Here is a 27,339-nt window from a genome sequence, read left to right on the forward strand (position 1 = left end):
GTATAAATCGAGGATAAACAACTTTTTAGGCCGCAATTGGAAGAAGTAGATCTTGACATCTGGTTCCAACAATACGGGACTACGTGCCACACCATTATACTACTTTTTGTAGGGTTATTTGAAGTCATTGGGCTCTAGCATTAAACCAGACTCTCTTCCTCGCTTTAAAAGTCAATATTAAATGTGCTATTACATACGACTTAATTTAGTGAAAAAAGTACTCAAAAATTGGGTTCATCGAATTCGTTCCTGCAAAAGAAGTCGTGGAGGCCATTTTGTATGATGTAATATTCAGAACTTAGTTGTATTGATTGTACTTCACATTAAATAAAAAACATTTGAATTTTCTTAACTAGTGGGCTTTTTTTTTTTTTAAATCATGTCACTCTTATTGGGAGACCCTTTACCTATATGTACGAAGATACACAAGCACTTGCTTTAAGGGTTCATTTCTCCTGGTGGGGCATATAGTGGACAAGTGTAAGCTTTTCACAGCTCAGAAACAGGGGTACTTTGGTTTGCGCATGCGCCATAGTACGCTTTGAAAGTGTTCCCTTTAATGTAACAGTTTTTTTGACTGAAACTGCAGTATTTCTATTTACCGTAACTGCAATAAATCAAAGACTACGGTAAAATATATTAAAATGTTTGGTGCAAAAGCAGAGTACTCACAATAATGGGAATTAAGATTTTAAATAATGGGTAAACTGCAATTCCCTCGACAAATACGATATATTCAAGCTGTAAAAAACTTGAGTTAAGGAGAAAATAGGAAATCCGCTTCCGACGGAGTAGAAAAAAGCGGAAATGTAACGAAAAGTTTCGAATAATGAGAAGAGTTTTTCTGACAAACGATTCGACTTAAAGAAATCGTAAAGGTAAGTTAAATTGCAGAAAGTCAACAAAAAAATGACACCACAGATATAATAAATAATATTCGCCTTTAGTTCTGACCTAACAACAAAAATTCTGAGATTTCTGATTATGAAATACCGTATCATATCTCTCATAATCTATTACTCCTCAGGTATCCCAGACATTTAGATAAATTGGAGCACCGCATTATTAAAAAGTATAATATGGGAAACAAATATTAATCGCATTCCAAGTGCTACATGAACCATAAAGTCATCAAGGTTGAAATATTATATAAAATTACTCTTCTACCTTGGATTCTACAATCAATCACATAATTTATTATCGCTGAATCAAATATCAACGAAGACAAATTTCTAAATTATAAAAGTGAGATTGGCCTCTCAACTTGTCGAAATAAGCTGTTGAAATGAGTAGAGTAAGGAAATAGCACGGGGAACAATGTTCATGGAAAATGATTGCATTAAGATCGAAGCCATCAACGTCAAACAGGCTAATCAATCACCGTATATATTTTTGTAGATTAACAAATCAGTCGAAATTATTCTCCAGTCAATCGGCGTCAAAAGAGTTGAAAATATGATAGCGAAATAAGTCTCAAACTCTTAAATTTTAATTGGTTAAGTTTATTTGTTAGTGTTATATAAAGGCCATAACTGAAAGTAGCTTTCATCATTGATATGGAAGAAAGAGAGAATCCTGGTTTAACGTCACACAAATCGAATGACTGCTCAACAATTTCTCGCATTGCAAAAAGTTCGAAAACTGGTCATATGATCGTTGTTATTCGAACAATGATTATACTTGACCATTTAAAGGTAAATTCCTTTCTGGTTGTACAGGGAGTCCTTTTGGTTTGCCAAGTCATTGGTCGACGGTAGCCTCGAATATGTTGTAGTTATATACTCTCGGCGGTCGTGATATTAATTATGATCTATCAAGTTAATTTATAAATTAATTAGATAACGAGATTCCGGCTTTATTTTGCAGGCAATTAAGGCAAGATTTTCAGAAGTGTTGAATAAGTAGTGTAAATTATCGAAACTACAATTATAAGAATATTCTGAATCGAATTGTACAAGTAAATATTTAATGAGAGAATAAACTGGGATAGTAACGCAAATAAGTTCTCAGACCTAAAAGCTCATTATATTAAGTTGACTGAAAAATATGCAGACACGACTTCGTAGTTTCACTTTTGGTACACAGGTAACCTGTGTTGATTACCCACAGAACTAGTCGATCTGGATATTGGTATTTATATATCATAAGGATGCGGCTGTCAATCATTATTACATTTACATATTGCGCGCTATCGTTTTATTATATAATTCAAAGTTGAATATTTTCTCTTTATTTTATGATAAAAATGTAATTAACTTTCGTGTCAATATTTGCGACGCTGTCATTCAACGCTCCCGACCGCTGCCTGTGCAGACAAGTGCGGGGTTTATATCGATGTTTCGCCACTGTGGAGGTACGAAGGTGCGTGTATCCAGCAACCGCCAAGTTATTTGTGTCTCGGTTATTACTTAACGATTCAGTGATATTGTCAGAAGTGATAATTACCACACGAACGTGATGACGCACAGAGTAGAGAGTCTCCAACCATTTTCCGAGGTTTCTCATATATTAGGTCAAGTAAAAAGTTCGTTCGGTTTTTATCTAAGAGATGGCGTTATTGTCCATAGTACTAGTGTTACGTGTCGCATCATATCATACTATACGGCGCTGAAAACGTGTTTATTCACGCTAAAAGTTTGTCTTTGACAGTTTTTCGATTGCTTTACTCAGTTCGTTGTGAGCGCTCGTCAAAGATGGACACCAACAAAGAGAAAATTCGCTATATTTTACAATTTTTCTTCGTTCAAAGCGAAAAAGCAGCCAAAGCGACTGAAAACATTAATTTAGTTTATGGGCCCGATACTGTAAACGAACGTGTGGCACAAAAGTGATTTGCTAGGTGCCGTTCCGGTAATTTCGATGCCAAAAATGCACCACGCGTCGGGAGACCTGTCGTCGAAAATTGCGATAACATCATGGAAATAGTGGAAACAGACCGTCACGTGAGCATTTTCACAAGCCTCTCTTGAGGCCAACTTCCCACCATTAAGCGCGTTCGCCATGGACAGGAAAAGATGGTAATCACTTGGTGCCAGGTTCGGACTATAAGGTGGATGCATTAGAACCTCCCATCCGAGCTCCAGGAGTTTCTGGCGAGTCACCAAAGACGTGTGTGGCCTGGCGTTGTCCTGATGGAACACAATTCGGCCTCTGTTGATCAAAGATGGCCTCTAGTAAATGATTTCTTGCGAATGCTACCAAACACGCAGCAAAACCTTCGTGGCCGTCAATCTGGTCTTGGCCACCATCTGGGCCGCTTCCCCGAGCTTTGACCACGACCGTTTGCGCTCGATGTTGTCATAAGTGACCCATTTTTCATCGGAAAAATCGGATGGAAATTCGGTCCATCATGTTTTTAGTTCGTGTGACACCCAAACATCGAGCTCCTTTTTGAATCCAAGGTTATGCAAATGGTTCCAAACGGTTTTCTGGCTTATCTTTAGTTCCTCAGTAATTAAATAAATGCTTGTGTTTGAATATTCTGGTGCATTTTGAAATACGGAAAGCTTTTCTGCTGTAGTTTAAGAAAAATTATTAGAGCTTTCACCATTTTTATGCTTATGCTTTAGATGGAGTTTTTTATGAATGGGTCTATTTTAAGCAATGGCAATATTAATTGTCCAATTGGTACCAAAGTGAGGGGCATGAAAAATGCAATGCCCATTACCACAAATAGAGCAAACTCTGAAAAAATCCAAACAGTTGTAAAATAAATGAACAACACGGATATATAGGTATGTGTGTATTTTCTATGCATCACAAAATGGGCAATTCTTGACGCATTTGCGGTTAAGCAACAAATTTTGGCCTTAATATGCACACTCATTTGCAGAATCTCTGTCTTTTTAGGAAAGTAACTTCAGCTGCAAATTGGAGCAGTTTTCCATACAACTAAATTTACTTATGAATTCGTACCAATTTAAACTCGAAGAAATTTGTGTGAAAAGTTTATTGTTAAAACTTTATGTATCTACAGTTTTAAAAAGTTCAGAAATAGGTATAATTTAATTTAATAAAACAATTTTCAAGTATTTTAAGAGGATATGTTGAAATCATTTCCGTTTTCATTATTTCAGAGGTTAGAAGAAAACCAAGCGCGATTTATGTGAAACATGCCTTTCTTTGCTGTAAATCTATATTTCATTCAGTACACTTTTCAGAATTAAACATGTAAGGAAGCGCTAAGTTCGGGTGTAACTTAAAATTTCATACTCTTCAAACTTGCCAAGATCAAAGCTATGGAAATACGTTCAGGTGCATAAGGTTTGTTAGAACAACGAAAATCAATATATAATCCTGGTGGATGTACATTAAACCTTTTAGAGGGCGTGGCCACGCCTATTTTTTTTTTAATTTTTGGCTCATAGGTGCCTCTTGCTACTGTGATCCCCTGTGCCAAATTACAGTTTTACGAATTTATCTTTATTTAGTGCTTAGTTACAGCAATTTATAGGTTTTTGAGTAATGGCGTTTTGTGGGCGTAGCAGTGGTTCGATTACGCCCATCTACGAACTCGTCCTATATTTATATTTGATTGTAAAATTTATTTTTTCTAATTTATTGAAATTAAGCTGTTCAAAAAGTTGGCAATACTCCTTAAAATATTAAATATAATATATGTATATAGTTTTGATGCACATGCTATAATATTTTATTAATGTTGTCAATTGAATTGAATATATATAAATTTCTTAAACGTATTAGGTTTAATACAAATAGTATTATAAGTAAGATATCATATCATATTTTACTAAATTAAATTGAATTTAAAAGAGGCGGTAACCTTTTCAAAAACATTTTGACAAAAATATTTTGTAAACCTGTTTAGTTGAACACCGATATTGTAATATGCTACTAACCTAATAAATTTAAATAAATTGAAAAGTGTACACAGGTAGAAACTATTATTAAAATAGTTCAACTACGATTTAATGATATTTGAATGACAGCTATAGTAGTTCGATAAGAACAATTTGTTCACAGATTGTAGCATTGCCGCACACAATAATCAATGTCATATTTCATGAAAATATGTTGCCAAATAAAAAAGTTTCCCTACAAGAACTACAAGATTTTGATCGGTCAATCTGTATGACAGCTATATGGTATAGTGGTTCCGTATCGGCGGACTTGTCTAAATCGACTCAACACGTCTTGTTGATAAATTATGTATCTACATACATATATACTCTTTAAGGTATCCGACGTTTCCTTCCGGGAGGTACAAACTTCTAAAATATTATTGTGACGATGTTACGAGACACTTACGTGTGTCAATGTTGATACAGGATTCTAATGTAACGAAATTAATTAACAAATGAAAGAAATAAAAATTTGTAGCTATTATTGAGCGTATATTATTATTATATTATAGATAATAGTTTAATAGCTGGTGTACAGAAAATTAAATTAAAATGCATAATAAGTGGTTGAAAATTAGTAAAAATATTATTTGATAAAAATGAATGAGTTAACTAACTACTATTACTTAAAAAAATTTGCAATTTTATTGTGAAAAATTTTATTTTACATATCCGCCTCCGTTCAATCATTTTTGGCAAAGGTTCTACTCACCGCTAGTATTCTACAGGGTGACACTTTAGTTTTGATCAGGGTGGCTGTGCTAATTAATAATTTCAGCGTTGCATTAAATCTGAGATACAAAAGAGAGCCAATATGTTTACTTGTACTCTTCAAGTGGCTAATTAATTATTTGTCTGCGCTCAGTACATACCACAACAACGCGTAGTGCCGTCATTCTTGACCGGCACACATAAATACTCCAACAAGTCAGCGAAAATTCAGTCAACAATTGTTAATGTCATTAATTCGACGTAAAATAGTGAACGCAACAAATTTGGTTGCCCTGTGGAATCTCTTCAGCAGACGTGGTAACAATTGCAAATTCAGTAAGTAAATAAACAAATGTGAAAAAGCTGATAGTTACGAAATAATAATATCTGGGAATAACTAAAGCCTTAGTGATCAGTGTGTATATTGCTGGAAATATCAACCGAAAAATAAAACTCAATTGCTGTCAAAAACCAACAAATGACTTGGAGAGTTTTTGTGGTGAGCACCTCTATTAGGAGTGAATTGTGAAATTGTGATACATATACATGTACATATGTACATTGGCGATCAACAATTAAAACAAAGAAAGTATGCGCCATTTTCGGTGTAGGCAGATGTTGTCAATAATGTTTTGAGTTCACATTGCAAAAGTTTTCTTTTAGCTCATTAAAATTTTAAGGAAGTGCAAATTTATAGTATTTCGTTGAAAAAATATTTCACAAAACTAGACATACAACTGCAAGATTGTATGGTATATTTAAATTATTTTTGCACATTTCACAATGTGTTGTTATTCTGGAACTCCCCTTATTGCAGTCACCTTTCCGTGAATGATATATAGTTACCAACAAAGTTCTAACTAACAACACTAATAACATTTAAAGTCGTTAAAAATTAATTAACTTATACGTTCATGAGATGGTTGAACAATTGTCTTTAAGAATATACTATAGTGTAAGTAACCAATACGGCTGTTCAAAGAAGAGTAACATTAGTCACAAGGTTTACAGTTAAATTTAATTTTAAACATATATTTTCAGTTTTTTTGAACCCCAAACAGGGCATATTAAATTTGCCAAGCATTTTGTAATGCCCAGAATAATACGCCGGAGACCTTTTAAAAAATAAATGATTAGCGAGTTGAGCCGATTTAGCCATGTCTGTCTGTCTGTCTGTATATACTCGAATCAGTCACTCAATTTCTGAGACATAAAATATAGCTGCCATGCAAACTGACCTATCAAAATCAACTGATTGAATGGAAAACTTTTTTAGCTGAAGAGATATCTTTAAGAAATTTGGGATGGATTATTGCCTTAGGCAATGATGCAATATCCGCAGAAATTTCTCAGATCGGAGTTGAAAGGGTTTTAAGTTAACGTTTTGTCTTTTTTTCGTACACTTCGTCGGTTTTGCCAAAAATTATATGAAACAATCATAAAGAAGCAAAGAACCTTCCGTAACTATGATCGATAACTATAATCGATAAAGTCCACTAATTAATAACAGCTTTGGAATCTTTGAAAAGTATTTATTGAAACAACATATACTCATACATAAAATTGGAGTCATAAATAGATGTACTTATGTATGTATATTTATAACTCCATAGAAATCCTCTAGAAGTACTTACAATGAACGATTGACTTGCTTTTATTGAAAGTAAGTGAATGTCTTTAATATTGTTTTTATCATAGGAAACGTATATTTGAACGAAAACTAATAATTTTATAAATTGTTAATCTTATCTTGTGATTTTTTTTCGGCTGAATATTTATAACCATTGAATGAAATCTTGACAGCACTTTAATTATAGAAATAGCCATCCCAAAATTCGATAAAAAATACTAAGCAAAAAATTGTTTTTTGTATTAATTGATATATTGATATTATGTAGATGGAAAATAAAAAACGTATGAAAATCATATTAGAAAACATATTTGGATAACCGTAATCGACTTCAGAAAGAAATATAAATCTAAAAAATACTCTAGCGGTGTAACTAGTGTTTCGAAGTTACACTTCTAGCCAACTTGAATATATTAAGCGATTACATATATATATACATTTTCAGTATGTTCCCAAGTCAGAAACAACGTTTTTTTTTAAATCTTTTTAGGATTCTTTCTATTTAATAGATAAATAAAAAAACGATATACATTTAAAGAATTTAATTGAAACTTTTTAACTTAACTTTTATAATCGTCCTTTTAAAAATTTTGAATTTCGTTTTTCCTATAACCGATCTCCAGGAACTTCGAAATAAGGTTTCTCTCGGTAAGGAAGAATTTTCCGATTTGGATTCGATTAGTGAATATACCTTTTTATTAAATTAAAAAATATTTTACAAATACATTCGAAATATTTTAAAAATCTTTACTGCATGCATTCAGTAGCTTTACAACTTTGCCACATGCCCTACAAAGTAGACGGCCTCCCTGTTTCGTATCGCAAACACAAATGGATGATCCGCCTTGAACACCTTCTGATCCAAGTTCAGGCTCATTGGCACGATTTTCATAACTGCAATAGAAATGAATTTATTATTAAAAATCATTAGATAAAATCAGCAGAGCAAAACAAAATACTCACATGTGGCCGCAGCCGCTTCGGAGCCAGCCTCATTCACATCGAGGAATGCCTTGTGTTTGACTTCATCGACTTTTTGTTGTGGGCTTGCCGCGAAAAGGCTGCTAAAATCAGCCGACCAGCTGAACATGTCTACCATGCCCAACTGTAAATTAAATATACAGAATTATTATTCAAATTTATAATACAAAGTATTATTTATTTATATATTATTACTACTAACCTGCTGCAGCGGTTGCTTCAGATCCACTTCGAATTCAATGCGAAACTTTGGCAAAAATATATCAACACTTGTGCTACGCATACGCTCGACAATCAAATTCAGATCAGCATTCGCCAATTTCTGCTCCAACGCCGCTAAACCCTCAACTTTATTAGGCAAAAGCACCAGCATTGACAAATCTGAATTCTTGTATGGCAATTCAATAGCTTTCGCATCCAAATCCGCTAAGTCGCCATATTTCACACGCTCATCGCCGTACATCATAGACACCGACGACGTTTGTCCATCGCTCATCCGGAACTCATGATCCGAAGTTGAGAACGCACTGAAGGGATGCAGCCACTTGGCTTTAAAGTAAATCGCATTCACCAAGATCGCGCTGGTATCGTCATTCACAGCATCTGGTTGTAGTAAATTCGTGATTTTGCCCTCAGTTTCTTTCTCAACCCACGTATTAATCGTTTGTACGGCGGTAGACGCGTCGGCGAATTTCGTTGGCACCGCTTCGGACTCGAAACTAGTTTTGGCAAGTTCATTGAACTTTGCTGACAATTCCAGCAACTCACTAACATACACACGATTGGCCATGCGCAACTTTGGTGCATCCTCTGCTGCGTTCGTGGCTTTATGGAAATTCTTTTGCAGAAAACCAGCATAATCAGCCGCAATGCTTGCTTTATCCAACGCCGTCGGCAAACGTAAACCGCTACGCAGTTGTTGTGCCGTTTCACCTTCAGCGCCGAGGAAGGCCAACGCCAAGCAACTCTGTATGGACGCTGGTGAAAAGACGACATTTTCCTGTGAACGCGTCTGTGCTAACGCTTGGAAAATATCCGCTGCGAAGAGATTGCGACTGGCGCCTAACGATGGTGCGATTGTGCCGGCTGTTGCCATATTGATTAAGATTGCAGCGATGAGTGTTTGTATCACTAGAAAACAGGTTGCAGAAAATAAGAGATTTGATTTGAAAATACATAAACGTCTTCGTTCTCTTTGCAGTAATATTAAGCGCATTCGCAACTAAATTTTAAAGAACTACGATTCTTTTTTTGAATACCAAATATTTTTCTAGTAAAACATTTCGGTAGTCAATTGAAAAATCTGTTGTATACTTTAAATTAATTGTTATGGAACCTTTCTTCACTTTTGTATTGTTTATATTATGTCAGACCTATTTCGGTTCTTCAGTTTGTCTAACTGTACGTATTAAGAATATATAATTTTCGTCAGAAATTAGCACAAGCACTCATTAATTCCAATGGGCTAATTCAAAAAATGTGCCGATAAGACATGACGCATGTCTACACTCCCATATTTGGACGCACTGAATTACATGAGGAACAAAAGATATACATATACCGTACATATGTATGTACAATACATATATATTTTTTCAAATTTAATTTATTAACTGATTTGGAACTAATCGTCATTAATAGCTTTGATAAAATTTATATTATGCAGCATTAAAGTTATTATATCCTGAACATCGGAGGCGCTGTAACATATACATGACGAGCCGAGTCGATTAGGCATGTCCGTCTGTATATACGGCAACTAGCCCCTCAGTTTTTGAGATATCGATCTAAAATTTTGCACATGTTATTTTCTCCCCAAGAAGCTGCTCATTTATCAGAACTGCCGATATCGGACCACTATATCATATAGCTTCCATACAAACTGAACGATCCAAATCCAGTCTTTCTATGGAGAACTTTTTTATTTGACGAAATATCTTCACCAAATTTTGGCAAAGGTTATTGTCTAAGACAGTGATACAATCTTCGAAGAATTTGTTTAGATCGAATAACTATAGTATAGCTACCATATAAACTTAACGAACAAAATTAAGATAAAGGTATTTCCCCTCATGCTATGAAAAATGCACCTATGAAGGGTATTATAGCTTCGCTGCAGCCAAAGCTAACACTTTTTCCTGTTTTTATGAAGTTTTGTTACGCTTGTGGTGTACTTGTATGAATAATACATAATTATCGAAAAACGATAACAGCCAATGTGATTCACTAGCCTTTTTGTTTACGTTGGCATTAAAATTGAGATTAGCTAAGACTTTGAGTGTTTTTTATAGTTTTAGGAAATTATGAGAATTGAATATTAACAAAGCTTGGAATATATCATTTAACACAGCACTTATTTTAACATAAATGCAGCTGTCGCATTATTGTGATTAGAAATTTGTTGAACCACAAATTTTGACTCCAGCAGCTAGATGCGTACCACAAAGGAGAGTTAGTTATGTTATAAAAAATAGCCAATTGAACAGTAAAAAATATATTAAAATGTCCAAAATAATTATCTGCGATATATCCAGGCACAAAACAACGGTGGGTTAACTTTTAAATTTGATTCGACTTTTCTTTAACCTAAAAAAGTTTTTGCACGTGAATTAAAGTAGAAACAAAATAAACACGCCAGCGATTTAAAACAAATAAAACGCATAGATAGGGATTTCTGCTTCAAAGTCACTTAAATTCCGCAACCCGTCAAAATTCAATTTCAAAATATATTTTTCACACTCAACACTCAAAAGCGGCCTTTCGTGTACGTGTCCCGAAACTTGTATGCGCACTCAAAATAATTTTGAAAACTACACATTGCTAATTTTTGGCAGAAATTTAACTTATTCGCCTTAAAATGTTTATTTGTTTAAAAGAAAGCTATACAAACAAATTCATACACCGTAATGACGTCATCTTTGGTGTTCGAGCTGCGTTGAAAGATTTCTTTTCTAATATTTCACACAAAATTTTCAATTGATTACTTCACTTTTCCAATGCTCTAGTGAAACTATATTTCAACAAATTTATATAAATGTAACTATGAATGCGAATCAGTGCATAGAAAAACCAATAAAAAATATTTGTTATTATACACAGATACTTGTATGTATAACGAAGTAAACAAATAAACGGGAAAACCGCGATTTAAAGACGAGTGTTGTGTGGGCTTTGTTGTTGTTATTTTTTGATTTATTAGCACTTTTTCACACGCTATGGCTGTCTCGTTCATTCTGGATTTAAGTCAGTGTATCTTGCTGACAGAAAGTGGGGTCATTCAAACATCAGTGACAGATTGTTTATAAACAACAACGAATTCCAAGAATAAACAAACACACAAAATTTGAAAAAAAAAATACTTATTTGTAATAACCGCGAACAACAAAAATTCAAAGCTCTCTTTATTATTACACGTATTTTAAATATACATATAATTTGTGTTACAAAATTAACACGTTTTTGCAACAAATTCTAGACTTACACTCCACAAGCTTACCACAGTACTAAACGCCGTAATGTCCACAAGTATCCACTACACACTTGAAAGCGATAGCAGATAAGTGATAAATGAGTAATCAGTAAAGTGTTTATTTTTATTGCACATTCTTTGGTACAGATAAAGAGAACCAATATAGAGAGAAAATTGAGCGCATGTCAATATTACAGTCAGATCCAATATTACGTATACAAATAATCTGAATTAAAATAATACATGTAGGGTGTGTCAGCTTCTAGAAGAACAACTGTAAAACCAGCTGTCAAAATGAAAGCATGTGTTTCACATTTATATATATTTTTATATTCAATATAATTTGGAACTGTCAATTGGCCACTTAAGTCGTTTGATTTGATTAAGAAAGATATTTTGTGGAAATTTTTATCAACATTTTAAACGGTAACATTGCATGGCAGCTATACGCTACAGTTTTCCAAGCTGAACAATTGATTTGATGATTGTAGCATTGCCGTGGACAGTAACACATACCAATTTCAAAATATCATGTCAAGAAAAAAAATTTAATTTAAGGAATTTGATTTGATTTGGATCGGTCAGTTTATATGACAGTTATATGCTAAAGTAGTGCAACATCGGTTATCGATTTTGACAAATTAACAACTTCTTAGGAAGAAGAAGGACGAGTGCAAAATCTCAAAACGATATCTCAAAAGCTAAAGGACTAATTCAAGTATATACAGACGGATGGCTAAATCGGTCATCATCAATTATATATACATATGTAAGTGTATACTTTATAGGGTCTTCGACGTTTCTTTTTGGGTGTTAAAAATTTCATAGCGACTTGACTTGACTGAACCCTGTTCAGCGTATAAATATTCGAACTTTGTATAGTCTTGGGACAAAAGCTTTCATAAAATAATGACACTCGTGTACAAATTGTAAACAAAGCCGCTGTTTGCTTTGTTCCATTGTGCCAGCATTGTACCCGCGATACAAAAATTAACTGTAACTGTAACTGATTTTGTAAGAAAATGTTTACATTTACTTACAAAGATATAGATTGCGTTTGATTAAAAATTAATGTAATATATATGGCCGACAAATTAAGACAAAAAAATTTATTAAGTCATGTATTAGAGATGTATAAGAAGTTTTAAGAGGGCAATAGATGCAGTATATACGTACATATATACATATTTACCACGGCAAGATAACAACGTCTGATAATATTATTTCTTTATAATTAGTTAGTACTTATTACTCCACTAAATTTAAAATGGATTTATCATTGGTGAGTTACTCAAGTTATTCCGACACAAATGGAAAATATTTAACTCGGCAAGAATGATAGCAATCCAGACTACCAGAGTTTTGTGCTGCCATTTTTTTAAGAGAGCGTTTGACAGATAAGAACATTGGTTCGTGACGTCATAAACGAAATTAGGCGAAAGTTTTGTTTACAATTCGTATGAAAATATTGTCTTGAAGAAGATACTGTCATAAATAAGAGAATGGCAATGCATAAGGAACTTGAAGGTATGAAACTTGTTCACAGTACATAAACACATATGTCTATAGTATGTTTTTATGTAGTGTAATATGTACAATATATAGTGAAGTGCCTTGTCACATTACCAACCAGAAGGTTGAAAACATTTTAGCGAATGAACTGGCCTCGAATTTATTATAACAGGTAAAAGTCACACAAGGAAATAATAAAAATTAGTAATGCAACAGCAACAATCGGACTTCCTAAATTAAAGGAAAGGAAAATTTAGAGAAACTCCTTCGACTGCTATGCAAAACAACATTAAGCTAATATATTCAATCAGCTGGCGTTTAACCTTAAACAACCAAAAACTTAAAACTTAAAAAATTCCAATGAATCATGTCTCACAATACTACTCGAAATTTTTTTTAGCCGACTTGAAATATTATAATTGTTAGCAACAACAACAATAGTATGTAAACAATTGCCCGGTCTTTTTCCTTACGTGTTTTTGCGCTCTTCTATTATCGCTCTTTGTGCAGCATGAGTACGAAAGAGAAAATATTATGAAATAGCGGGTGATGAAATAAGTTTTTTGTGGGTCTTTATTTTATGGCAGTAATGAAAAAATTTTAAAAAAATATAATAAAATGACTTTTTTGTGATAAAAAAATAAATCTCAAAAACCGGCTTATATACCTTTAAGGCGATTTGAAAGTCAATTATGTAGTATAGGGGGCTTTACAACAATAATAATATATAAGACGTCTTTGAGTTCCCTCTTTTTGATATTTGAAGTTTAGACTTTGTTGAATTTAATGGATAAAAACTGGTTGATTTACCTCATACCTGTTACATATTTGTTTATTTGTATGAAAATATTCATTGGAAAACACCTTCAGTTTTTTCAATATCTATTTGCGTAGATCAAACCGTCATAATATTTAACATATGTAAATACGTATATAGCTATTCCGCACCTTTTTGTAGTTAGTAATCGTTTACTTTTGAATAACTAGCGACAGTAAAATGTATGTACATATGTATTTATGTACAATTATTTGGAATTAACAAAAATTATAGAGAACACTACAAACTGTGTACTTGAAACCAGTTATTACTCAAGGTAAAATACTTAAGTTAAATATTTAATATATTATATAATATAAAATATAAAAAATATTATATAATATAAAATATATACTTCTAATATTTATATAATACTTAAATTTATTATTATTTTTTTAGATTTTTAGCAATATAAAATTATTATGCTTTTTTATTATTTCTCTAAATACATTTTTATATATTATATTGTACATATACATATGTATATATTTTTTTTATTAATTTTAATAGCTTTTTTTATCAGAAAAATGTGTTTATAAATTTGCAATCTTTAATTTTTGTTAATCTATTTATAATGTTTCTAAAAATGTCATAACTATTTAAGCTATCACTTGATTTATAACTCCATTCAAGACACATTGATTAACATTTTATTTTTGGTATATTTTCGAATACGCTGATAAGTACAAGCGTGTACAATTACATTTCCGATTCAGTCTCGTTTTGTACACACGTCGTTTCGGTTGTAGTTTTGTTCGAACTTAAAGCGAATCAAATAGAAGAAAGTGCAATATAATGAATATAAATAGTTTTTTAAAAATTTTGTGTTAAATATTTAAGCAATTTATTTTAGTAAGAAGAAAATTGTACATCCAGCTCTTAATTAGCCCAAAAATTTATTAAAATAGTTTTGTGCCAAACAGCAACAAAAATTATTCTGCAAATAAATACAAGACAATATTAAATACTAAATAAAAAATAAGTAATCTATAAATATGTGGTGTTGATTGTGTAGTGTTAGTATAGCAATACATTAGGACAAATACATAAATATAAAAATATATAGAACAGAAATCATCACAAGCGCAGATAAAATACAAAATGTTATCACCAGTGAATTTTGTGCGCGGTAAGTTTCAGATTACTTGTCGAATCGACATATAAAATATATTCTTTGCTCAATATGACACGTACTATATACATATTATACTTATATACATATAGATGTACAAGCGATATATGCATAGTTATGTGTGTATTAAGCCTGATTTAATCGAAGTTTGCGCCCTTTTCAACATAAACGCCAAACAAAATGTTCAAAATATTAAGAATAAATGTAAACGAGAAAGTCATATGTCACATTTTTAAAGTAAATATGCTTTAAATCATTATTATATTTGCGTAAAATTAGTTCTTTGATAATATCCTGGGTATATTAACTATTTTTAATATATAAAATCTAAGCACTACCATTTAGTTCTCGGATTTGCTTATGGCAAAACGAAATGTCAAACTGAAAACACACAGAAAGAAACGTTAACTTGGTTACACCGAAGCTTTAATGTCCTTCATAGGTATATTTCTTATAAAATAAAAGCGTATAAAAAGATCTTTATCTTGATTTTGATTACATAAAACAGTTTTACATACAAGGACTTGATTTTGATCGGTCAGTTTGTATTACTATATGCTAAAGTGGTCCGATCTGAAAAATTTGTAGCTTTAGTTTTGGCAATAATCCCTGCCAAATTACGTGAACATTTCCTACCATACAAGGACTTGATTTTTACATGACAGCTATATGCTAACCCGGTCCGATAATGGTTCCCACAGATGAGCGACTTCTTGGGGACGTGTGTAAATTTTAGTATATAGTTCGCTTATATATTGTACAAACAGACGGAAATGGTGTTCTTTTCAGTGTTACAAAATTTATGACATACTTAATATGCCATGCTCAGGGTATAAAAAACGCATTTGCTAATGAAAAGTAAGATTCGGGAAGTTGTTTTTCTCGGCAATTGCAACTTCCACTCTAGTATATTTAAGTCGCTGATTGTGTGACTAATTTGAAACAAATTTGTTGTGGGTTCACAAATCGTCGAGGCAAAATCTAAAATTATATACAAACTATCAGCTGTTGGAAGATGGCAATTAATAATTGTTTAAGATTTTTAAAAGTCAGTAATAAATATCTTTATTACCTCCGCTCTAATCAATATCCTTGAATCCATTGAAGCGCCAGCTGATCTTATCAGATCTGTATATGTAATGTACATACGATGTATATAGGTATGGGTCGAAAAAAAAATGTACATCAACAGTTTTTTGAAACCGACGTCAAATGCACTAACTCTACAAGCCGGAACAAAAATATCCTTGATCAGATCCAAGCAAATATTTTCCCTGGCTCTGCTTTGTTTTTTTGTTTTGTTAACTGAAATTATGGGCCATAGGAACGATCCATTAACTGAAAGAATAATTTGGTCAGATTTTTACTCCAATATTTGGTTAAAGAAATCGCACTGAAAAGAACTGCAACTTCTAAAGTTCGTTTAGCATTAGATTGGGATATATTCCTGGGGTTTGGAGGCACGTTAGCGTTGCGCTCATCCCGAATGCGGCAAAAAATCGCAAATTGCGGCCAAGGGCTTAAGTCCCATCAGTCTCACCTCTTTCCTATTGAAATCGTTATAGAGACTGTGGGTAGTTTTTGTAGAAATTCACTTTCAAGGGCACAGGATGCCTATTGAACACCTTATATATCGATGTTAACTGTAGACTCTGGAATTCCCGAACACTTTGATTTCATTCCAAAATACTTGGATTACCAAGACGACGAGTCTAGCTCTGAATGTACAGTATTTTCTCTGCTCATACACGAAGATTGTCAGAAGAGAAGTGCGCTGAGCCATTTTTTGGATGGATCAAAGCTTGGGAGGGTTGATGTAGGAGTATTATGTCGGTTACCATCTATCAACTACAGTTTTAGGCTTCCTGAACACAGCAGCGTCTTCCAAGCGAAGGTGACGGCCATAAAAGTAGCAGTAGATCAACTGCTCCTTAACGCAGCCTCCTTCAGAGTGATGACTATCCATTCCGATAGTAGGGCGGCGATATAGCCTTGAGCTCGATAACTGTGCGCTTGAGAGTAGTAAAGGGATGTCTAAACTCCTTATCTCTAACACCGAGTAACTACATGATTGGACTGGTTTGGGTTCCTGGACACAGCGGTATAACAGTAAATTATAAGGCTGATAAGATTTCTAAGTAAGGTACTTCCGTTTCACTAGCTTTTGAATGGGAACGGGTAGGAGCCTCGTTAATTTCTTATGATTTACTACTGGGTGATTGAGATGCAGGTCAGCTCAGCAAGCATCACTTGGGTTGTTCTCTGACAAATTGAGATTAGGTTAAACCACATAGTTAAATTACCAACATTTAATGCTTTCGCTTATAGATTTTACATATATTTCAGAATAACATTGAAACAAGTACTTATGGTTCTATTTCCTCTTCTAATTTCAGATACCTTCCTTACATTCGTTCTACTACTCTCCGTATACACAACAACTGCAAGCATGTCGAATCACGATCAAATTGGAACACAACGTGAGTTCGCCACCAAATCGGCACAATTTGCCGTAAAACTCTTCAATCACATGCACAAGAAAGAGCCCAACAGGAATATTATATACTCACCTTTCTCGATACAAACATGTGTGGGCATGGCACGAATTGGCGCAGTCGGTGAAACTGCTGCGGAACTCGACCGCGGTCTGGGTTTACCATCGAACGATGTCACGGCGATCGCTGACACTTTTCACAATGTATTGGCCACCTATAAGGATAGTCCGATTTTGAAGATCGCCAATAAGATTTACGTGATGCAAGGCTACAGCATCAAGAAGGAGTTTAATGAAATTGCCACAACCAAATTCTTCTCCTCAGCCGATAGCATTAATTTCGCTGACAGCGCTAAAGCGGCAACTACAATTAACAAGTGGGTAGAATCCAAAACAAACAATCTAATCAAGAATCTCATTGCACCGGATGCGGTGGATTCTGACACACGCGTAGTATTGGTTAATGCCATACACTTTAAGGGCGAATGGAAATACCAATTCCCGAAATCGGCAACACATGATGATGATTTCTACCTAAATGAAGTCGACTCAGTGCGTGTACCAATGATGAATTTGAAGGAAAGCTTCGGCTATGGTGTTATATCCGAATTGGACGCCACTGTACTCGAAATGCCCTACAAGGATTCCGATCTATCGATGGTGGTGATATTGCCGAACTCACGCACAGGGTTGGGTAGTCTGCAAGAGAAGCTAAAGAATTTCAATCTCAGTGACATCACACGTCATTTGATGACCACGAAAGTCATTGTGAAATTGCCCAAATTCAAGGCGGAATACGATATCGAATTGAATGATGCTTTGATAAATGTAAATAGTTGCTGTTTTTTTGTTTTTTAAGTTAAATTTTATACTAACTTTTGTTACATTGAAACACCTCTAACACACCATATACCTATGGCATTATCCACAGCTTGGCATGGCACGCATGTTCAGCAGAAACGCTGAATTCGGTAACATGCTCGATTCGGACATGCCATTGCAGGTCTCGAAAGTCGTGCACAAAGCCTTCATTGAAGTGAACGAAGAAGGCACTGAGGCCGCGGCAGCTACTGGTAAGCATTACATTTTTTTCTCGAGTTGGTCCACATATATATATGTTCACTTCACACATCTTTATTTGTCTATGCTCGTTTCTAATATCGTATTCTATATCTTAATAGCATATGTTTATCTTTAGTTAACAACACAAACATACATAACATGCATATCTGCAAGCGCATTACTTATTTATCTGCGAGTATGTGTGTTTCTGTTTTCTCATTAGGCGCCGTTATACGTAAAAAACGTTGTGCCATGTCCTTTTTCGAAATACCAGAATTTCATGCCGATCATCCATTCTTATATACGATCAAACATAACAGTTCCGGAGAAATAGCTACAGCAATTTCACTATTTTTGGGTACAGTGAGGAGCCTGGATGCTGTAATTGCATCCGAAAATCATGATGAATTGTAAAATACAATATTCAGTAGGCTTGTTGTTGTAGCAGTATCTCATATGCATATTTAAAAAATTATATATTGTTATTTAATTGTTTAAACCTACATAAAGTGGAACAAATAAAAATAAAAGTGCTAAAACATACATAATTAAAAATTAATTACAATAAACTATATGTAAAGGAAGTGGTGGTCTGGTGCTATGTATATTTACATACAGATATAATTAGTGTACTTGCAAACATGACGCAGACTGTAGCTTGAAAATTTTCATATCTTGTACTTACTTTATTCTTTGCTGTAAGCAATTAATTACAATATACTATATGTAAAGGAAGTGGTGGTCTGGTACTATGTATATTTACATACAGATATAATTAGTGTACTTGCTAACATGACGCAGACTGTAGCTTGAAAATTTTCATATCTTGTACTTACTTTATTCTTTGCTGTAAGCCGCCTATCGGTTAAATAATCGGCTAGCCCAGAGAATTCTGTTATATCTTCTATGGGCCCAATTGACAATTCTAACCGAAACTTTTGTGTACGTGTAATTGTTCATCCCATCCTTACGCAAAGGCCTTATGAAATGCATGTTCAGTTTCCGGGCTAAGACGTGACTTGCTGGGATGACATACCGCTGGAGAAAATTCAAAGTAAATGACTATCAAAGTTGCATGAATAATCATTCTTACAACATTTGCGATAAATTTATTCAAACTAGCAGCAAGAGTCTTTGGACGCGCGTTAAAATCAGCCCAAGTTAGGGCAGAATAAATGCAAAATTTTTTTGAGAAAAGAAAACGCTAGCTAGAATTTTCCATGGACTTCTGCTTCTAGTTTTCACTCTTAGTAGCATTTGTTTATACCTAAAACCATTCGCAGCATCTTCGAGACTTTCTAACTAATTTAAATAAGTATTTCTATTATTTTAACCGCTCTATATTAGCACACAGTATTTTAATTAAAAAGTCTAAATATTTGCTGTCACAACGAAAACAGCTGATTTTTGTCATTTCAAAGTACAGAGTGTTCAAAGTAGTATGCATAATTTTATCTTTTGTATTTATATAAAATCGCCAAAGCGCACTAAAGATATAAAAATTATATAGAAAATGGCAAAATAAAATCTGAAAATATAATATTTAGCACAAATTAAAATTTTCTAAAAATTAAAATATTTAAAACAATTTCCGCAGTTGAAAATTATAAAGTTTCATCGAACTACTAAATAGTTAAGAATTTATTTAGATATGCATTTTTTACTCTATTTGACTCAATATAAATCTTAAACTTGTCTTTCTTAACCATTAGAACACTTTTAATTTGCTTTAAAGCTCTGCTCTCCAAAATGGTACCACTAAAAAGTGAAGAAAAATAGTTTACATCGAAAACGGTTATTTCAATAAATAGTCACAAAATCCTGTCAATTTAGCTAAAAAAATGTGGAAAACGGTTGGCCTCAAGGGCCATCCCTGCAACTTCCCGCTAATTTCATACGCTAACGTTCAAATTTCGCTTTTTTCACTGCTTTTGAGCTCTTTGAAATTTTTTGTTTTCGATATCTCGCAAGTAAATCAACCGATTTTGACCCGGTTTGCGGCAAACGATGTGTTTTTTCAAGGTTTAGAACTGATTAGTTTTTGGTGTCGATCGGTCAAGTCGTTTGGAATAAATTCGAAACGATTTTTCAAAATTTTTATTTTTGAGATTTCTCAAAATCTACTGGTCCGATTGGGTCCAAACTCACACGAAATTCAAGTGCAATGAAACCCTTTGGAATGCCGTTTATTCAAACCGGTTGAGCCGTTTAAAAGTTATAAGAGGGTCACATACATCCACACACACACACATACATCCACACATACATACAGACATACGGACATCATCGTAGAAATGTTCGGGGAAGCTTCCTCGACCCTCAAAACGTCGAGATCTGTTGAGAACTCGATTTTTGCAAAATGGGGTGAAACCAATATCTTCCCGATTTTTAGAAAATTTTCCATTTTCTTAGCGGGAAGTTAAAAATTTAACGAACTATCGGTAGTTCAAAGAAATTTAAAATATATTTTTACCTGAGGTCTTTTTATTACGTTTAGAGCCTAACTTCCAGAAATATTTTTATTTCGCTCAAAGCCTAACCTTTAAAGTTTTCCTCTAAAAGTTCACCGAGCTTTTTAAAAAACAAACAATGTATTTTATCAAGCATTTTAAAAAATCGAAAAACTTTAGGAGAAATTTTAACTGATTACGGCGTTCTTTTGCCATACACTTACAAAACAAGGAATATTTATTTTCACTCTCATTCAACTCATTAATTTTATTCCTTCAAGGATTTTCATATTCATTTATTTTTATAATTTTTTTCAATTTTTACATATGTATATTATAACTTTAATCACTGTAAATCAATTAAATAATAATAAGGCAGAAAGCAATATTCACCCTTCGCTTGACATACAGTGCCCAATTTTAAAAATTAAAAAATGCATTACGTATTTCTTATTTAGCGATGGTAATGTGCGCCACATCTTTGCGTTTTGTAAAAATGCCCCGTAAGTTTTTCGTCGACAGACCATTTTTCTATGCTGTGGTTAATGCAAACCAAAATCTCTTATTTGCTGGTACCGTTAACAACTTCAATGACTAGAGTACACTATATACCATATACGACTAGTCATCAGCTATATAGGGTGTCCCATAGGGTAATTACACGTAAACGCTTTTCGCTCGATGTTGGAGTCATCGGTACACACACTTTGTGCCTAATTGGATTGAAGCGCGGAGATGTGACTTTGCAGTGGAGAGTACAGGAAACAGATTAATACTAGACATACAAGTAAAAGGTTATGGGGCATCTTATATTTGACTAAAATGTGTATTTTTGTTTTTGTTTCGGCATATACTTATAAAATAAAAAAATTAAAAAAAGACAAACAACAAAATTTTTAGTCATCATTTAAAGAGAAGTTTATTCTGACGTCAATTTTTCTGCGTACTTGGGTTGCCATTTTGTATTTTTCGCTTTCTCTGCGCCTCTAAGTTTTAATATTATTTATGAGAGTAATAAAATATCGGAGTCTAAGTCGACCCAAGACGATCGACAGGCCATATCAAACCCCTGAGTATATATTTACGTGCCATAAAAACATTTCTAAACCGATTTCTGTCGGTCAACTAAAAACACGTAAGACCCAGCATTTGTCGGATAAATATAAATTTCACACCACACTCTCTAAAATGCGAAAAGAAGCTAGATCAAATGTCACTTTACTGTTCGGCAGATGAGTTGGAGCAGCATTATATTATAATAGATTTTTTATACCGCACTATCTCAGCTTATCTCTTGAGGTAAGGCGAAGACTGTTGTAACATGTGTTCTTGGAATCATGTTACATTTGTTAACGATATGAAACATTTTTATACCTGAAATGTGAAAAACAAACCTTTATAACTGGTTAATTAGTAAAAAAATAACACTACACTTTAAAAGAGATTCTAGTTATTTATTTTCGGTTCAGGCGCTGCACTATACCTAGATCTACATTAAATTTAAGTTACTCTTTACTCTTTAAAAAAGCATTTAACGAACTGTCTTCGCAGATAAAAGACATAAGATTTCTTCATATTTTCATAATGCCTTTTCTCTCAGATACTTGTATGTTATTATAGATTTCATGACGGAAACCCGTGATACATTTAATGGTGTCGGTTTAACTTTTTTCCATTTAACTCATCTCATTTCTCCTCAATTGATAGTGGCTTGCATATTGTCTCTGTTCATTGCATCATTCAAGAAATACGAAAGGCTTCTGGCTAACAAAATACCTCTCTCAACGCTGCTCTGCTTTCAGGTATGGGTATTTCAAATTACGCACTCGAAATCGATCAAACACTGTTAACCTATAAAGTAGATCGACCATTTATTTACACGATCAACAATTGCTTAGACAACTTAACTGTTTTTGTTGGAAAGTTAGAAAAACCATAAAATGAAGTGACAAGCAAATGTTCATTTTTTAACTGTGAAATATTGTTAAGGGTTTTATCAAACTCAAACACTTTTGTAACGGACATTATGTAGATATTCTCCACAAATTCACACCCACACAATCCAACAATCATTCATAATCGGTGGAGCAAATATCGCTAATGCATGCATGCAAATATCATTTGGTATATTTTCAGGCATGATTATGGGCAGATCTCTTCCAGCATTATCACCGCCAGTATTCACCGTTGATCACCCATTTATTTTTATCATTTACAGTGATATTGCGGAAATTTCACTTTATACTGGGCAAATAATAAAACCATAATATTATGATATATTTTTATACAAAAGTTTAAATAAAATAATTTCAGAAAAATTTTGAAAACATAAAAAATTCAAAAAATAATTCAAAAATTATTTTATAATAAGAAAATGTTGTTAAAATTACTATGGGGGAGAATAATATTTACTAATTTTTGTAATTTAAAAAAAAAATAATTTATTTCCCTAAAATGCTGGGTTGTTTCACCAAGTACTATATACAGCTTCCGGCGTTTACCCTATGTCAAACAAGGACTTATTAGTATTACTCAATGGCTCTGAGCGAATTACATTTTTTTTGAGAACTAACCTAGTTTCAGTGCAAGAAGTTTGGAATAGAGATAATGGTAGTCTCAGAATGTGCGCGAATGCGGTATATAAACTTAATGTTCTAATAAGAACGCACAGTTGATCAAATGTGAACTACAAAATACTTCAAAATATTACAAATTGAATGTTTATTAGTTTATCTTTATAAAACATAAACACAATATACGTATTTATGATATATTAAAACCAATTACTACATACCAACATTTGCCTATACTACTATTTACAGCTATGAAGTTACTGTATTGCTCCTTAATCGCCCATCACCAACCACCCAGATTTAAAGTCGATCGTCCGTTTGCCTATTTAATCAGAAGTGATGATCACGGTGTGCCATTGTTTGTTGGAGATTGTAAAAAGCCAGAAAATTGATGATCGTTCCTCAAATGTTTATAAAAGCATTTACTAATTGTATATAATTATATTTGTGAAAAAATAAAAATTCCAAACAACTATTAGAGATAATACGTAGCAATCGGCAATTAATTATTTATCTAGGAAGTTTTTGACAGCTTTTCATTAGTATTCACTTTAGTATTCAAAACCGAATATACCTCTATATTCCAAAGTGAAAATCTGCTTGATATAAGTAGGTGCATATTGCATCATTCTGCCTTCATTTTCCATTAATTAGTATAGTCACAGTTGCACCATTTCTTTCCCTTCGCCAAAACAATATCTCGCTGCAGAAGTTCTTTTTCTGTCTCTCCCTAAATCTATCTGTCTATATAAATTTTTATTTTCCCTCTCCTTTTCGTGAGAAAAAAAAAGTGATAATAATTATATATAATAAAAAATGTTTACTCAAAAAAAAAAAAATAAAATATAGTGAACACGTAAAATCGTTTATAAAAAATATTTTAATATTATTATTTATAACTTAAATATGTATGGTTTTTAGAAAAGGACTATCTACTCTATTTTTATTATTAAAAGATTAGTTTTCCTTTTATATATCAACTAATATGTGATCATGGCCTTTATAACAATAAAAATATAATTAATTTCTAATTTAGTTTATTAGTGACCGTTGTTTTCGTAAATATTATATTTTCTACTTAACAGCCATCTTATTGGGCTTCACTGGACCAGCACTATCCAAGCTACCACCTCGAAAGTTTATTGTTAACAGACCCTTCGTATTTCTAATAAAAAATAGAGCAAATTTCGTCATTTTTGCTGGACAAAAGGCCAGGCGTTAAGAGTTAAATGCTTTAACCATAATTTTATATTTAATTTTATTTATTATAAAATGGGATATTGGTTTAAATAAAACTAGTTATGTATGCCTTATGAATTAAATTTGGAACTCATTATCAGGCATTTGAGCTGAATTGTCTTTCAGCCGACTTAGCTTTCAGGGCTTGATTGATTTTCTGTAGCGCTCATAGTCATAAGGTTTCAAAATCCTGATATGTAGCTGCGCCCTAAGGGTTAAAAATAAGTGAAAATTAAATTTGTGAGTAAAGCTTTTAATAATATGAAGTGCTAATGTTAAATTGCTTCCTGTATTTTTTATTTTTACTTTTAATTTAATTTGTTATGTTTTTAGTATTTGCTTATAAAATAATTTTACATAAAAGTGTGATACACAACGGAATATGGTACAGACATTGTTTATGATTTTTTTTTTTAATTTTTTGCTAATAATTTTGTTATTAACTTGCATTTTTTTTCCCCACTTAAATCTCATTTTCTAATAATGAATAGATAAATTTTACTAATATTATTTAAAAGTCACCATTTCACTTACAAGTTTGGACAACTACAATACAACTTAGCTAAAAGTGACATTGCGTAAATACTATTTTTTTTCTCAGCTGTCCTCGTTTCGCGCATAACCTCAGTGGGAGCAGGTCCACCGCCGCCCAGGATTTTCATAGCAGACAGACCTTTTGCATATATCATTAAGAATAAGGCCAATTTAATTATGTTTGCTGGACAAAAAACGAAAGCATGATGGAGGACAATTGAACAACCTTATTTATCTATATATGTACATATGTATGTAAACGCTCTAAAAATAAATAAATATTTTTTTTTATAATTTTTTGTCATCATATAACTGATTTTATTTATTATACATATAGTATGTACTTGAGTAACTAAATATATAAAAGTATATATGTATGTATACTCGGTATCAAGATTGATAGAAATAGCGATTACGACAGTTTCTTTCCGTTACTTTTTTGGAGTGCCTTTAACAGCAAACTGCATTGACTTGTAACGTCATGAAGAAAAGAAGGAAAACCTTTGTTTACAATTACTGTGAAAGTTTGACGTATATGATCCAATCTTATTTCGTATATGATCCAAGCTTATTTATATCATTTTACTCGATATGTGTGTACGCATGTCTGTTAATGTTATTTTATCAGCTTTGCTTCATCTGTCACAGCATGCAAACAAATATTCGTGGAAAAACCACATCGTTACCTAATCATTTGCGACAAAAACATCATAATTGTAAGATATGCATGTGGAAATATATACCATAAAATACTTCCATCCACTTATTTTTGGGGTTCATATTGTCTACTAATGTATTAATAATTCGAAATGTTTGTATTTACCACATTGCAGTTTTGCGAATTTTGCCCGTAAGGAGTTTCAGACGCAAACGCTTCATTGCTGATCGTCCTTTCATGTATTTCCTGCGCTCGCAAAAGTTTGGCACCTTTTTTATGGGTCAGTTTGTGAAGATCTAGTGAACTGAAAGGATGGGGAAGAGGATAATGATAACCGATTATGAAGGCAAATAAGAATATTGATATTTATGTTATGGGGAGGAAATGAAAAGAGAAAACAAAAATGAGCGAATATTTAGAAGCAGGTTGATTAAGGTTTCTTTGTAATATTCATATGTAAATAAAGATGATTAATTTTAATAAAACAATTTCTTAATAAAACAAAATATTCATTTGGATATTCTGGTAAGTAAACGTGTACAAACTTAATGAAGGAATTCACTGAAGTTTAGGATTCGACAGACTTTAGTAGTGACTTTTTTAAGAGCTCAGCAAGCAATTGTGGGCTCAGATACCTGTGATCAAACGATATCGTCATGAATGAAGACATCAAATGAGTCCAAAGTGTGCTTTTATTCTTCTGATCATTAAAAAAGATAAGCATAAAAAGCGACTAACTTTTATTTCGACCAAAAATTAACATTTTCACGCTGTGCGCCAATAATACGGCACATTAGAGCTTATGACCGTATTGTAATTCTTCAGGTAGGCGATGTAGATTACTGATTAAAGGTCTAAGAGAACGGTGGTCATCACCTTTCTTCGATAAGACAGTTTTTGCATTCTTCGGGGCGTGTTCGGCAGATGAAATTCACTGTTTCGACTCCTTCGGAATCAGTTATTAAGTAGCCTCACGACAGTAGCACCGACAGTTTTTTCATAGTTAATATTTCATGCAGTATATGACACACACGTGGTCATTTGTGACGCCTACTGTATCATCTTCTTCAGCCAATTGCTATTTTCACACTTCTCAAAAATCCCCGGATATGCCCGCTTCCAGAGGTGGTCAAAACAAAAACACGAGCCTTCGTCTGATTTTGACAGCAGTCGTCTAGGGGAAAGTACTAAGTATCGGACCGCCCTCCTTTGTCG

At 33.1% G+C, this 27,339-nt stretch overlaps 2 protein-coding genes across 16 annotated transcripts; one reads left to right on the plus strand and one right to left on the minus strand.

Annotated features, from left to right (window-relative positions):
* The first annotated feature begins 5,742 nt into the window (after window positions 1-5,742).
* On the plus strand, window positions 5,743-26,612 carry LOC106620921 (alaserpin). 11 transcript variants are annotated; one of them, XR_004976642.2, is made up of 5 exons: window positions 5,745-5,909; window positions 17,511-18,436; window positions 18,540-18,681; window positions 25,534-26,182; window positions 26,300-26,612. XR_004976642.2 is itself a non-coding variant. In XM_036363253.2 (4 exons), exons 1-4 carry the CDS (start codon window positions 5,819-5,821, stop codon window positions 19,082-19,084), a joined length of 1,437 nt encoding a protein of 478 aa, XP_036219146.2. In that variant the 5' UTR covers window positions 5,743-5,818; the 3' UTR covers window positions 19,085-19,209. The 11 variants fall into 11 exon arrangements, 10 of the variants coding, with proteins under 10 accessions (XP_036219146.2, XP_014095063.3, XP_036219149.2 ...); XM_036363253.2 differs by lacking the exons at window positions 25,534-26,182; window positions 26,300-26,612 and adding an exon at window positions 18,807-19,209 and having other exon boundaries at window positions 5,743-5,909; XM_014239588.3 differs by lacking the exon at window positions 25,534-26,182.
* Spn42Dc (Serpin 42Dc) lies at window positions 7,877-20,052 on the minus strand. Of its 5 annotated transcripts, XM_036363267.2 has the most exons (5): window positions 19,938-20,052; window positions 19,507-19,708; window positions 8,387-9,315; window positions 8,167-8,308; window positions 7,877-8,097 (listed from the first exon to the last, which is right to left on the minus strand). In XM_036363267.2, coding segments are annotated over exons 2-5 (1,197 nt in total). In that variant the 5' UTR covers window positions 19,508-19,708; window positions 19,938-20,052; the 3' UTR covers window positions 7,877-7,972. The 5 variants fall into 5 exon arrangements, with proteins under 5 accessions (XP_036219160.2, XP_014095066.3, XP_069965173.1 ...); XM_014239591.3 differs by lacking the exons at window positions 19,507-19,708; window positions 19,938-20,052 and adding an exon at window positions 11,666-11,728; XM_070109072.1 differs by lacking the exons at window positions 19,507-19,708; window positions 19,938-20,052 and adding an exon at window positions 11,288-11,306.
* Window positions 26,613-27,339: the final 727 nt, after the last annotated feature.

The sequence above is a fragment of the Bactrocera oleae genome, chromosome 4 (genome assembly GCF_042242935.1).
Source record: "Bactrocera oleae isolate idBacOlea1 chromosome 4, idBacOlea1, whole genome shotgun sequence".
Classification (NCBI taxonomy): Eukaryota; Metazoa; Arthropoda; class Insecta; order Diptera; family Tephritidae; genus Bactrocera; species Bactrocera oleae.